Here is a 15404-nt window from a genome sequence, read left to right as displayed (position 1 = left end):
GAAGGAAGGAAGGAAGGAAGGAAGGAAGGAAGGAAGGAAGGAAGGAAGGAAGGAAGGAAGGGAGGGAAAGAAGTTAGTTCAAGGTCAGCCTGGTCTACATAGTGAGTTCCAGGCCACCTGGTGCTACAGAGAGACCCTGTCTCAAAAAGCCAAGAAGAGGGAGGGAGGGAGGGAGGGAGGGAGGAAAAAAGAAAGAGCTACCAGGGAGGTTGAGCACAGGCAGCCATCTGCAAGTCCTAGAGGCAGGCCTCAAGATAAACCAGTCCTACTGGCATCTTGATCTTGGGCTTCCAACAGCCTGAACTATGAGAAACTAAGTTCCTGGGTTTCAGAACCCCCAATGTGCAGCTGATTACAGCAGCCCAAGCTGTCTCATACCCTTACCATTCCTTTATTCTTTGTGTAGGAAGTTAAAGAAAAGCTAAAGCTTTTCCCTAGAGAGTTCAGCCTCAATGCCAAGCAGCTGGAATAGAAGAAGACAGATGCTGGGGTTGGGGGAATGGGGACAGTGCAAGGTTTAGACTAACACAAGTGGATGAGGAGGCACTCATTTAACAAGCAAGGGAGATGGGGGGCTAGGACACCCAAAGGGAATGATCAAACATTGGAAGGAACTTACAAACACATACCAGGTGACAGTGCAGCTTGTATTTCTTCATGGGGTGAGCCCACTCAGCTTTCAGGTCTTCCACAAATATCTCCTCTTTCTTCTAATCTCACCCCTACCTTACTGAGCTCTGCTCTCTTCAGTCTAAGGACTTTGCACATGTTGCTCCCTCTGTCTAGAACATGTCTGCCACTCCCTAAAGTAGCCAATCTAGCTTATTCTATGGTTTTCAGCTTACATGTCACTTTCTATGAGATGCTATCCCAATCTGAGTTACATCTGCCTGGAGTCCCTCTCAAGCGTCTCATTGGTAACTTGTATTTATGTTCATCTGGGTAAGGGCCAAATCCCCCATGGGACTGAGAGCCAAGTTGAGATAGAACAAGGGCCAGTCTTGCTCAGGCCTCCTTCCCAAGTCCTTCTGAGCACTGGCATTTTGGAGATTCTCCAAATACCGGTACAGAATGAGTGGGGGGGAAAGGAAAGACTTCAAGAAACAACGTAAAATGAAATGCAAGCAAACACACTTCCCCAAACCTGAACCACAACAGTGTCCTCTGACTGGCAGTGACAGGGGAGGCATCCAGAGTACAAAATACAACAGTAAGAAGGCCTCAGAGAGGCCACAGAGACATCTCAGGCCAGGTGTGGTGGTGCATGACTTCAATTCCAGCACTCAGGAAGCAGAGGTAGGCGGATCTCTGTGAGTTCAAGGCCAGCCTGGTCTACATAGTGAGTTCCGCTACAGGAAGCCCCTATCTCAAAAAGACGAAGAAAAAAAAAGAATGAACAAAAGGAAAAAAGGAAGGAAGGAAGGAAGGAAGGAAGGAAGGAAGGAAGGAAGGAAGGAAGGAAGGAAGGGAAAAAGAAATCTAATGCTTCAGGATTTGCATTACCATGGAGGCCAAGCAGGTGCCTAAGTGAGAAGTGCTTTCAGAACTTTAACACTGGCTTCAGAACCATGGCAACACTTTATCGCCTGAGACAGCTTTCAGTTCAATAGCATTGTCAGCATCCTTACTGCTGAGAAGCACATAGGTCACTTTTGTCCTAGAGACAATTTTAAAACTCTGTGTGTGTGTGTGTGTGCATGAGTTTACCTAGTTTTGGCATTTTGAAGATTTTTTATTTTTTTAAATTTATTATTTTTATTTTATGTGCATGAGTGTTTTGTCTGCATGTGTGTACCATGTGTATGCAATGTCCACTGAGGCCAGAAGAGGGCATCAGATTCCCTGGACCTGGAGTTACAAATAGTTGCTAGCTGCCACGTGAGTGCTAGAAACAGAAGTTGGGTCCTCTGCAAGAGCAGCCAATGCTCCTAACCACTGAGCATCTCTCCAGCCCCTAGTTTATGCATTTTAGGTTTCATAATAAAGCTAATTAAATGAATTTCCCCCAATGGGGGAGAACAAGAATACCTATGGAGAGGGTGGGGATGTAGTTCAGTAAATAGAACAACTGCATAGTATGTTCTAAACCCTGAGTTTGAGCTATATTACTGGGAAAAAAAGGAAGAATAAAAATCCAAATTTCATAAGCATACAGGAGGCTATGGGGCTTGGTGGTACCCACCTATAATCCCAGCACTTAGGAGGTGGATGAAGGAGTACAAGGTCATCCTCAACTACATACCACTCTGGGCAACATGAGAGCTGTTTCAAAAACACAAAACCAAACATCCACAAAAAGAAAACACCCAAAACTGACAATAAATAAAGCAGGATGCTGACAAAACTATTAAAAGTACAAGGATCACCAGCAAGATGGCCCAGCTGGCCACTAAGCCTGATGACCTGAATTCAATCCTTAAAACTTACATGTTGGGAAGAAGAAACTGACTCCCACAAATTGTCCTTTGACTTCCACTTGTGGGCCATGGTATACACACACACACACACACACACACACAGAGAGAGAGAGAGAGAGAGAGAGAGAGAGAGAGAGAGAGAGAGGCACAAAATACATATTTTTTAAGTACAATTAAAAAGCTTCTTAAGTACTGAGGGTATAGCTCCTTGGTAGAGCACCTAACAGGCAAAGGTGCTGGGTTCAATCCCCACCATCAAATATATAAATATATGAAAAAATAAGGAAAAAAATGGTTCCTTGGTACTGACTACCTCACACCAGGACAAGTCATAAAGAGGAAAAATTCTCTCTCTCTCTCTCTCTCTCTCTCTCTCTCTCTCTCTCTCTCAGTCCATTCTTGAACTTTCTATGTGACTGAAGATGACCTTGAACTCCTGATCCCCTGCCTCTGCTTCCTAAGTGCTGGGATTATATGCAATCACTACCATTCCTGGCAGAAAATTCACTTCTGGGAAATGGATTAATTGTAGAATACAGCAACATTTGGCTTCAGTCTTGAATCTCCGCCAGATCTACTTTCTGGCTCTGGCTCTGGGAGTCTTAATAGAAAATGCCTGCTTCAGCATCATAGGCATCCCGTACTGTGCATGGTCAGTGGTCCTGACAGTATGTCACATCTGATCAGTGTCATGATCTCAGAAATACAAAGAAGTGATGCCATCTAGATTCACTGCTAAAATCTGGGTGTACATGTTCACTGCATCATACTGTCATTCTCTGAAAATTCATTTCTTTCATTTGTTGCTGCTTGAGTTTTGTTTTGTTTTGTTTTGTGATGCAACTCTGGGCCTCATACCTGCTAGACAAATATTCTACCATCTCACTATACCTCCAGGCTGAGATTTTAAAATTTGACTACTAAAATGTTAAAACTGTGATAATTTAAAATTCTAATAAGTTTTCAGATTTTTTTTTCCTTTGGGAGGGGTGTTCTGGGGATTGAATCCCATCACTAGTGTTTGCTACTCCTTTTAAGAAATATTTTATTTATTATTTCTATTTTATGTGTATGAGTATATTATCTGCATCTGTATAAATGTACCCATATTGTGCAATGCCCGCAGATGTCAGAAGAAGGTGTTGGATCCCCTGGAACTGGAGTTACAGATGGTTGTTAGATGCCATGTTGGTGTGGGACTAGAACCTGGGTCCTCTGCAAGAGCAGCCAGTGCTCTTAACCACTGAGCCATCTCTCCAACACCACACACCCCCCCTTTTTTTTTGTCTTTTTGTCTTTTTGAGACAGGGTCTCCCTGTAGCCCCAGCTGTCCTGGAACTCACTAGGTAGACCAGGCTGTCCTGGAACTCACAGAGATCCACCTGCCTCTGCCTCCTGAGTACTGGGATTAAAGGCGTGTACCACCATGCCTGGCTAGATTTATTCTTATATTCTAGAAATTCACTCTATGTTTGACTTTGACTTTATATTGATATGCTGATTTATATACCCTGCTATTCAGCCAAAATGTGTAATATTGCTAACATCAGTTTTCATGCTAATTATCATCCTTTAAGACACTAATTTTCATAGGCAACAGTGACAAAATGAGAAACTATCGTATTCATGAAACAAACCCAAGGCCCTGATATATTCTCTTTCCAGAAGGTTCTAAGCCCAAGAGGAACATTTGTTTCCACCAACACCTGACCTAACACACATGATTTGGGGTAGAAGAGTTCTCCCTTATTGCCTCTACCACCAATCCCCAACAATCACTCTTCCAGACTGTGGCCTCTCAGCCTTCCACAAGTGAAAAAAGAATGTCAGACAAAGGTCCCTTGCATGGGAACACAGGGGCTGTGCAGTCCACAGAGCCCCAGGCAGGAGACAGTGACTCAGAGCCCAAACAGGTGAGTCATCTGTGGGCACAACTGTTAGCAGGAAAGCCCCCCAAAGCAATCCCATCCGTCACCTTCACTGAGTCCTAACACTGCTGGGGAAGTAGGAGCAGGCTTGTGTGGGGGCAGGAAAGCACCTTAGATGCTCTTTTATTTGAGAGAGCCCATTCTCCTGAGCTGTTGACATAAATGGTGTTATTTGCTAATCTTCAGCTGTGACTCATGACAAGAGGAATGATTCACCTTACTGAGGTCTCAGCTTTGGAGTAATGCAGAGATTTGGTCCGGCAGGCTTAGGAAGGGCTTCTCTAGTTGCTGATACTTTCCTCCGTGCCTTACCAGGGAAGAAGAGAATGCTAACCTTCCCTCCTGTCTTTCCCTATAAACATTTGCCTTTTCCAGCTATTTTCTGCAATGGCTAATTACAAGGCACAAAGGTAACAAGGCTGGAGTCATATGTAACTTTTCAATAATAAGTACCCAGAGACTTAATTAGAAAATTAGAAGTCAAGTTCTGGGCTGGAGAGATGGATCAATGGTTAAAAGCACTTGCTCTTCCAGAGGACCCAGGTTTACTTCCCACAACCCAGAGGCAGCTCACAACCTTCTGTAACTCTGGCTCCAAAGGATCTGACATCCTCTTCTGGCCTCCACAGGAATCAGGCATGCACATGGTGTGCATACATACATGCAGACAAACACTCATACACATAAAATAAAATCTTAAAAAGGTTTTAAAAAATGGCAACCACGTAAAGTTTGACTGGTCAGTTCTGATGGCTGGAAATATTACATAGGATTATTCTGGAGAAAGAACTTGTGACTGAAAGAGAAACACTAAAAAAGAGCTTAAATAACCTTATGCAATTCTAGTGTGAAACATTACAAAGTTCTAAAAGGCGGGGGAAGGGAAGGGGGGACACAGTGAATAAAGGTTCAAATCTTTAAATCTGTATAATTCCTTTTTTGGAATTCTTGGCCCACAGGACTTAGAAGACTTCAACTTGCTAAGTCCTAAGAAAATCAAAAAAGTATTATAGTTCTCATTTGGAAATTCATCCTGGGGATCTGTTGTATGATTATCAGATAGAGCCAGGCTGGAAGCAGCTCAAACCTCTCATAGCTTTCTAGTCAAATGATTTAGGGCTGAGGATGTAGCTCAATGGTAGAACACTTGCCTAGACTGTTCAAGGCCCTGAGTTCAATCCCCAGCACTGAATAATAATAATTATAATTGTCATTATTATTATTATTACACATCCAAGAAATGTATCCTTTGCCATTCCCTGAAATCTATACCTGCTTTTCAAGTTTGAGAAACTTGAGAGCTCTCATCGAAACACCAAAGCAGCAAGCCACAACTAGTCAAAACCTTGCATTGTTCTCCCCATCTTTGGACCTCAGAGGTCAGACCTCAGGGGCATCTCCACCTAACACTGGTGGCTCAGGCCAAGTGAACCATTCTTTATATAGGATGGTAGAGGTTGAGTCACAAGAACACCAGTCTAACAATAGATGCTCCCCACCTATGGATCATGGAGGAACAATTCATCTTACTGCTATCTGAGCTTTGGGGTAATGCAGAGATTTAGTCTAGCTGGTTGGGGAAATACTCCTCTAGTTGGTTAGGTGAGGGCAAGGAGGAAAGACAATGGGCTCCCTCAAGCCCTTCAGACTCCTTCTCACAGCTTACCTTGGTACAAGGTGGTTAAACTTGTAAGAACTGAAGACCTCCTGGATCTTCTCTTCTACTTTGGCCTGGTAAAAAGTCAGGACATGGAAGAGAGAAAACAAAATACAGATGAAACAGCTATCAACTTTTTCTTCCAAATGCCACAAATGCTTAATGACTGGAGTTGTTCAGTGTAGTTCTCTTCAAGACTAGATTCAGAGGTTCTAAGATGGGAATTGGCTAGGTAGTTTGCAGGCAGGGACCCCCCCCTCAAAAGCAGCAATTCCAGGAATGTCCTTGGTTCTCCAGCCAAGAATACCAGAAAAGGGGGCTGGAGAGATGGCTCAGCGGTTAAGAGCACTGACTGCTCTTGCAGAGGACCTGGGTTCGATTCCCAGCACCCACAAGGCGGCTGCAAACTGTCCTTAACTCCAGTTCCAGGGGAATCCAAAGCCCTCTTCTGACCTCTGCGGCACTGCACGACATGGGTGCACTCATGTACATGCAGGCAATACACTCATACACGTAAAATAAAAATAATAATAAAAAAAATTTTAAAAAAAAGAATACCAGAAAGGAGCCCTAGTTTTTCATCTCCTAAATGGATCTCCCTGCTGGAGACTACACATGAGGGTGGGAGCAAAACTCCAGCTCAGACACTAATCCCTTCTGGAGGACAGCTTTAGAATAGGATCTCTAGATTTTCATGGTGAAAGTAGGTCCTCTCTCTTCCCCAACTTCAGCCCATCTTCTACATGGCTTTTTTTTTTTTAATTTATTTACTAACAGCATAGGGTAGGGGTTTATTTACAGAAGAGTGGGTGCCCCACATTTACAGCTGCACTGTAAAGTCCACACTCAAATACAGATCCTGTGACCTCCCAACAGCCCCACAAAATGGTGAGAGAGGTGCCTCTTGGTGTTCTCGTCTTATATGTCGTTTGCCCTTCCCCCTTCTTCTATATGGTTTTAAGGTCATCTCTCTTTTTTTTTCCCCAGAGAAATATTTAAAGAAATATTTATTATTTAAGATTATGTTCAACACTCTTAGCCATCAGGAAAATGTGAATCAAGGCTGCCTTGAGATTTCTTCTTGCCCCAGTCAAAACGGTAAGGATAAACAAAACAAATGACAGCTGATGCTGGTACTGATGCGGGGATAGGGGAACATTTACTGCTGGCGGGAGTGCAAACTGCTGTGGGCACTGAGGAAATCAATGTGGAGGGATTTTTTTTTCTTTTTACTCTAAAGAAATTTGAATGTTTTTCCTATCTTTTAAAAACTGTAGTGATTATTGCTTTGTTTCAGAAATTTCTCAGAAATTATTTTTCCTCTATCATGGCTGTTCTTTTTTTTAATTTATTTTTTATATAGAGGGTTTTTGTTGTTTTGTTTTGTTTTATGTGTATGCATGTATTGCCTGCACATAGGTAAGTGCACCTGTGTCGTGCAATGCCCTCAGAGGTCAGAAGAGGCTGTCAGATCCCCTGGTACTAAAGTTACTGACAGTTATTAGCTACCATGTGGGTACTGGGTTTCGAACCTGGGTCTTCTGCAAGAACAACCAGTGTTCTTAACTGCTGAGCCATCTCTCCAGCCCCCATGGCTGTTCTTTATTATTCCTTTCATTGCATTCTCATTGCCCTGTGCAATACAGGGTAATGTCTGACTCCCTGTTTTTCTTTGTGCTTATTATGCTCCATGTACATATCCCTTGTGTGTGTGTGTGTGTGTGTGTGTGTGTGTGTGTGTGTGTTTTGCAGGGGACTCCAAAGCCAGGAATATGCTAGGTAATTTCTCTACCACTGAGCTGCATACACACCCCCAACATAATTTTATTTATTGTAGTCTATGTCTGCAGGCCTTTGGCCCTGTAGCTTCCTTCCCTTTTGTGTTTTTTTCTTTATATGGACTTAATGTCACCTTTCTCAGGTGTCATATTCCTATTTCAGACATTACCGAAAGCCAGATTAATTCAGTTATCAGGGCTCTGCTGAATCCCATTAGGGGAAAGATATTTCCTCCTAGTCAAAAGAATGGGATCTACTTCTGACTTTGGGTAAAGCTCTAACATTCCAAGCTACCCAAAACAAAAAAGAGTTAATCCAGCTGGACCTGTCAATCACATGGTGGAGACCAGCCCTCTGGAAAATTTATTCACCATAAACCATGCTAAGGAGGTGGGAGGAATAATTATCCATATTAGTAAGATAATGTGTTTTTCCTCCCCCAAATCCTCACTCTCTGCACAATCAGTTATGGAGCTGTGGCCATGGGCTCTGCTAAGGTCTTCCTGCCTTTATGAATTACTCCAAAAAAGCATAACTTTTCCTTTTTCCTCCTTTTTTTCTTTTTCTTTCTTTCAGATATTTTCCAAAGCCTGGACATGCTTTCCTGGATAACCTGGGCTTTCTCACTCTTCCTCTGAAGTATCCCCCTGAAACCCCGCTCCCATACACACACACTTCTGCCATGTGGCTGCTTGTCTGACCTCCATTGCTAACCTCCATGCATAACTCAAAAGCCACACTTTCTTTCTTCTTCTTCTTCACCATCTTTTTCCCCTGGAGAGCTGCTGAGATTTACAGTTTGCTGGCTCTAGGGGTTTTCTTCAACTTCAATAAAACAATCTAGTTTTCTTCTGAATCCATTCTTAAATTCTTTTCTTAATGAGACTAAGAACCCCAAAAGGAGACCCCAATTTCTAGTAGTATGTGGTATCCCAGAGAGAGCTCCCCAAAATTTCCAGTAATATTAGGAAAGGAGAGTGAGGGAGAGAAAGCAGGAGAGATAGTCCTGTTTATAAGGGGATATTGGTACCACATCAACACAAGTAACCTAATCCATGATATCCAAACTGTAACAATGGTTGCCCCTTTGCTGGCTGTCCTTGACTTTCCCTCCAAAACTTCTAAAGACAAGCCACACCTAAATGATTGAGATGTTAGCTGCTAATCTTTCTTTAGATTTACACAACTCAGAGCACTAGAGGACCTTCAGATAACATCTAAACTTACAATCGTTCCTCCTTATTTTTTTAATTCTGTGTACCAACTGGTGGGGACCTGGATGGCCCTGCAAAGATGGCACCGAGAGGAAGTAAGCAGGGTGCGGCCTGACTTGTTTCGAAGATCATTGGATGCCAGTCCTTCCGCACTCCTGGGCAGCGCGTGATCAGCGCATGATCATCATTGATGCCTATGGGACTCTGCTCCGGTGGCAGGTTGACCTTTAAGCTGATTGGCTGCATTCTGGGGAGGGGGTTTCCGAGGGGATTTCCAAACTTTGGTTTTTGCCTTTATAAGCTCTGTGACACCTGCAATAAATGAGCTCCTGCTTGACAAGACTCCCTGTCTCGTCTGACTGTCCTCAGTGTGGAGGGCTGGCAAAATGGGTGGACAGCACGCTCACCTTTCCCTGACCCTCATCCTGGCAGGTCCCTCCCGGGCGGGACCTTGGGGCAGATCCCCGCACCAACCAACACAAAGCATGTAAACTGCTATAAAGTTTAAGCTTCAGAAAAGTAATGTTTGTCCAAAGAATTATAGGAACTAGCCTTAGGAGATCAAGGTAGACATGCAAGACCCCGCCAAGCACATGACCTGTTCAATGCCCCCTAGACCTCCCTTCCTTCCCTCTAAAAGCCAATGTGAACTTCTGAGTTCACTAAAATGGTCTTTTTGAGCAGGACAATTAAATCTCATCTTCTCAGGGCACTTGAATAAAGCTGATTTCCTTTCTCTCAACACTAAGCTCCTAAGTATTGGTTTTCAAGCAGTGAGAACATCTTTGGTCCAGTAACAAAACTAATGCAGTTTGTAAGTTTATCTCCCTGACACCGTCACTTAGGGAGCAACTGAAGGCAACCTCTTGCTTCTGTAACACACCTGAATCTGTTACACCAAAATATGCCTCAGTGGCAGAGGTTTATTTTGTGCTGACCATTTTAAGGTACTGCAGAGTCAAGAGAAGCTCTGAAAACAAGAGGGTAAGTAGCTTTTTGTAAGAGAAATTCACATCTATGCAGGAAATGGTCATTTGTAAGAGTGTCTCACTCTGTTCTGTGAAGAGGAATAAATCACAAAAAAGCTCCAATCCAAGGAAAAGGCATCTCTTAAATCTGTATAATTTTTGTTTACTTTTCCATGTCTACTCCCCATAACTACCCTTCCTCCCATTCTTATTTGTTTTTAATGAAATATGTTATATAAACTGGTATTCTTAGACCATTTTCCCCCAGGTAGCTCCCATGTTTACATGACATATATGCTAATAAGTTTCTTTTGTTATAGGGATCCCAGACAAGAACTTAAAAGAGTAGAGGGAAAATCATTTTTCATCCCCTATTTTAAAAGATATACTTTCTTCTGTTTTTGTGGTGCTGGGCCTTGCACATGGCAGGCAAATACTCTACCAGTAAGCTATATTCCCAGGCGTAAAGGTTTATTCTTTCCTACTTTGTAAAGGTGTCTAGGTATTCTGTTAACTGGGCCACTCTCAAATACACAATTAGCTCCTGTCAAGGATTCTATTTGTTACCATCAGATTGACTATCTTAAATAAAAATAAAAATCATCTAGAAAGTTTACAAGAACATCAACTGCTGAAATACCAGTGATATAGAAAATCTGGTTCTATGTCACATATATATCTCCACAGTAGAAGCCAGATGTATCTGTCCTTTTAGAGGACCACACCATAATGTGTGGAAACACCAGATTTTGTTTGTTTTTCATTCATTTATTGGGCTCTTTCATTTAAAAAAAATTTAATGCGTATGAGTGTTTTGCCTGTACATACAGTAGTGTACCTGTGTCATACAATGCCTATGGAAGCCAGAAGGGCAAGTGTTTTGCCTGTACATACAGTGGTGTACCTGTGTCATGCAATGCCTGTGGAAGCCAGTAGAGGGCGTCAGATCCCCTAGAACTACAGTTGCTAGCCATTATGTGGGTGCTGGGAACTGAACTCAGGTTCTCTGCAAGAGTAGCTAGTGCTTTTAACCACTGGACCATCTCTCTAGCACCTAGATATTTTGGTGTTGTCTTTTTGAGACAGGGTCTCTCAGTAGCCCCAGCTGGCCTGGAACTTGCTACGTAGACCAGGCTGGCCTTGAACCCACAGAGATCCACCTGCCTCCTGAGTGCTGGAATAAAAGGCATGCACCACCAAGCCTGGCACACACCCAGATTTTTTTAAATGTGTATGTGTGTGCTTGTGTGAGTTTATGTGCACCACCTCTGTGCAGGTGCCTTTGGAAGTCAGAGGGTGTCAGATACTCTGGAACTGGAGTTACAGGCAGTTGTATACCACCTGACTTAGGTGCTGAGAATCAAATCCAGATCCTCTGCAAGAACAGTGAGCACTCTTAACTGCTGAACCATCTTTACAGCTCCTTAATTGTTTGTTTGTTTGTTTGTTTGTTTGTTTGTTTTTTGAAATAGCCTCTGCTGTAGCCTAGGCTGGCCTGGAACTCACTATGTCTTTTTGTTTGTTGTTTTTTGACACAGGGTCTCCCTGTTGCCCCAGCTGGTCTGGAAGCCACAATGGAGATCAGGCTGGCCTCTATCTCACAGAGATCCACCTGACTCTGCCTCCTGAGTGCTGGGATTAAAGGCAGACACCACCACACCAAGTCTGGAACTCAGTATGTATCTAAGGGTAACCTTCAACTCCTGGTCTTTCCTCTACCTCCTGAGTGCTGAAATTACAGATGTGTACCACCACGCCCAGTTTCCTCCTCATTCTTAATCTTTGTAGTGGGACATGTTCTCCTTGAAATTGTAAATTATATAATGATCTCATTCCTAGGAAATGTTTCCCCTCTTTTTGCAGTACTGGGGATGGACCTTGAGCTTTGAGCATGTGAGGTAGGTGCTTTATCACTGAATTAGCTGTATGTCCCACTCGCCTGGGAAACTTAACACAATGCGTTATTTCTGAAACACCATTGAGTAAGAGCTTCTAGTTCTTTTGCCAAATGTGCAAAAGTTATTTGTGATGATGAGAGGGGCTGTGATATGAACCATCTAAAATGGCAGCTAAAACTCATTTATATTTGATTTTGGGACATGCTTTAGTATTTGTATTTGTGCATGAGTTTGAGGGATGATCTGGCTAAGAATTTTTAACAGTGCAAACAGACTGAAATAAGCATCAAACATGACTTGGGAGAAACAGAACCTTGTCCCAGATTGCTCACATTTCTTTTTCCATTCCAAATACTCATATGGGACTAATATAAAGCACCTGCATAAATGGAACACAAGACAGTATTCCCGTCATGCCTTCCTTAGCTATAAACGGAATAGGCTAGGAAAATACAAATGTAGCATATACCAGCAAAAACATTAAATAAATAAAGATTTGGCTATGATACCTGAGTTGACAAATCCTGAAAGAAACAAACCGAACTGTAAGGAGCATTCAATATCATACACAAACCTATTCAAATCCACAATAGTATCCAATGCTAATGGAGGAGTCCATCTTCTTCCTGGAATTCTGTCACTTACACACCAGTTAAGAACTGCTTTAGCTCCCACTTGGGCAACATAAGCAGCCAAATACAAAACAAGGAAACTGAAAGTTTATTTCTATACTAAAATACCTGACAGAAACATGGAAATATGTCATAATACTCAGTGGAAAATACTAAAAATACACCCAATATATTTCTCTTTGGGTTTCCTAATCACACGGTTTCATTTCAATGCAGTTAGTCCTAGCTGACTGATACTGATCAATCAGGTTACAAGTTCTAATGAACACTTATTACAGGCCAGTTATTTATAAGAATGGATAATTAATTCATTGTCTCTTAAGAACGTGTATATGTGTGGAGGGATGGCTCAGTGGTTAAGAACACTGGCTGCTCTTGCAGAGGACCCCAGTTCAGCTCCCAGCACCCATGTGGTGGCTAACAACTGTCCATAACACCAGTTCCAAGGGAGCCAGCACCCTCTTCTGACCTCTGTGGGCATTGCACAACACAGGTGCACTTACATACATGCAGGCAAGACACTCATATACATAAAATAAAAATAATAAAATGTTTTTCCAAAAAAGAACTTGTATACTGAACTGGAGAGATGGCTCAGCAGTTAAGAGCAGTTGCCGCTCTTGTAGAGGACCTGAGTTCAGTTCCTAGCATTCACAATGGGCAGCTCACAACCCCTTGTGCCTGTAACTCCAACTTCAGGAGTCCTGATACCTCAGGCTTCCTCAGATACTTACACTCATGTGCACATGCCCACATGCGTGCACACACACACACAGACACACATACACACACACATAATTACAAAAAAAAATTGGGGGGGGCTGGAGAGATGGCTCAGCGGTTAAGAACACTCACTGACTGTTCTTGCAGAAGACCTGGGTTCAAATCCCAGCACCCACATGGCAGCTAACAACTGTCCCTAACTCCAGTTCCAGGGGCCCAACGACCTCTTCTGTCTTCCAGGGGCATTGCACGTCAGGGAGCACTGACATACATGCAGGCAATGCAAGCATACACATAAAATAAAAATAATGATAAAGTTTTTTTTTTTAATTTTTTTAAAGAATTTACTGGGCATAGTGGCACATGCCTTTAATCTCAGCACTGGGAAGGCAGAGGCAGATGAATCTGTGAGATTGAGGCCAGCCTGGGCTACATAGTGAGTTCTGGGCCAGCTAGGGTTACAGGGAGACCCTGTCTCAAAGACTCCCCCCCAAAAAAACTTGCATACTTTTGTCACAGTGGCACATGCCTATAATCTCAGCACCAGGAAGTTAAGGCTTTCTGCAGGAGAATGGGGAGTTCAGCACCAGCTTGGACTACAATACAGCAAGACCCTGGCTCCAAAGTTTATTAGTTGGAACCATACCCTTTTTAAATATTTTAATTATTATTTTATGTGTATAAGTATATTGCCTGCATGTGTGTAAGTGCACCCATGCCATGCAATGCCCAAGGAGGTCAGAAGAAGATACCAGATCCCCTGGAACTGGAGTTACAGATGGTTGCTAGCCATAATGTGGGCAGTGGAATTCAAACTCAGATCCTCTGCAAGAGCAGTCAGTACTTTTAACTGTTACGCCATCTCTCCAGCCCCAGAAGTTGTATATTTTTAAGAACTTTCTTGAGATATAATTCATATACTATTCAGGTTACTCATTTAAAGCATATGAATAAGCCCATACAGTGGCACACTGGCACACACTTATAATCCTAACACTGAAGAAACAGAAGCAGGCCACAAATTTGAGGCCAACGTGCTCTGCCTAGTGAACTCCAGGGTAGCCATGCTGTATAAAGAGACCCTGTCTTGGGGGCTGGAGAGATGGCTCAGTGGTTAAGAACACTGGTTGTTCTTGCAGGAGACCCGGGTTCAAATCTCAGCACCCACATGGCAGCTAACAACTGTCCATAACTCCAGCTCCAGGGGATCTGACAGCCTCTTCTATCCTCTGTGGCATTGCACGACACAGGTGCACTTATCTACACACAGACAATACACCCATACACATAAAATAAAAATACTAAATAAAAAAAATTTATTTAAAAGCCTGTCTTAAAAAAAAAAAACCTAAGAACTTTACCAAGTGCAAAAAGAACAGGGACTCAACATTCGAGCTCCTTAGGACTGGAAAGAAGGTTCAGTGGTTAAGTGAATACTGCATTTCCTGAGGACCCAAATTCAGTTCCCAGCACCAATTCTGCATGGTTCACAATCACCTGTAACTGCAGCCCCAGCAGATCCAAAGTCCTTTTCTGGACTTCACGGGCACCTGCACTCACACGCACATACCCACACACAGACACATATGCATAAATTTAAGAGCAGACTCCACGTGAAGTAATCTTAACAGCCCTTTCTTCTAAACCCTCATTAGCTTACATTTGGCCAGTCCTCTTTGTCACTGTCTTCCTGACTACCTGCCATCCTTCAACACAGGATCAGATCAAAGGCCAAAAGCAAGGAGGGAGAATCAAAGCCAAACCAAAAGATGGTAAGCCAGAGATGTATTCAAAGAAAAAGTGTTCAGAGAAAAGATGGCAAATTGTCAGAGTCAAAATGGAATCCCCAGCTCTCTCCTGGTCTCCAGGAGCAGTTGGGGCTTCTTCCCACCCCCATCTCCCTGTGAATCTCTGGGTGGCACATCCACCAGCTGCCTGAGACCAGCATTTTCCTGGGCCCTGGTCCCAGGCCAGTACAACCCCCAAATTCCTTAGGACATCGTTCCTGGAGGGATCCAGACCTTAGGAGAAAGCCTGAGAGCATCTGATCCTCATCTGACTTAGGCCTCTGTGGGAACTCCTGAAGACAAAAGCAATCTGGCCACTCCAATATAAAATCAAAAGAGAGAACTGGAAGCTTAAAGGAACCAGCTTTTCATGCCCAAAAAGTAAACAAAAAGACACATGA

General features: G+C 43.0%; 2 protein-coding genes across 3 annotated transcripts in view; one reads left to right on the top strand and one right to left on the bottom strand.

The window, feature by feature from the left end:
* Positions 1-4740, top strand: part of Max (MYC associated factor X) — a 118155-nt gene extending 113415 nt beyond the window's left edge. For both annotated transcript variants that reach the window (XM_008852134.3, XM_008852135.3), the window contains one exon: positions 4671-4740. In XM_008852134.3, the coding sequence (XP_008850356.1) occupies positions 4671-4740 (70 nt within the window). The remainder of the gene's footprint in view (positions 1-4670) is intronic.
* Positions 1-15404, bottom strand: part of Fntb (farnesyltransferase, CAAX box, beta) — a 110487-nt gene that overhangs the window by 71830 nt on the left and 23253 nt on the right. Inside the window, exon 2 of the mRNA XM_008852136.3 lies at positions 6012-6076. Coding sequence (XP_008850358.1) covers positions 6012-6076 — 65 coding nt within the window. The remainder of the gene's footprint in view (positions 1-6011; positions 6077-15404) is intronic.

This window comes from Nannospalax galili, unplaced genomic scaffold, assembly GCF_000622305.1.
Source record: "Nannospalax galili isolate Female #2095 unplaced genomic scaffold, S.galili_v1.0 scaffold285, whole genome shotgun sequence".
In the NCBI taxonomy this organism is placed as follows: Eukaryota; Metazoa; Chordata; class Mammalia; order Rodentia; family Spalacidae; genus Nannospalax; species Nannospalax galili.
This window is presented reverse-complemented; position numbering and strand designations above follow the sequence as displayed.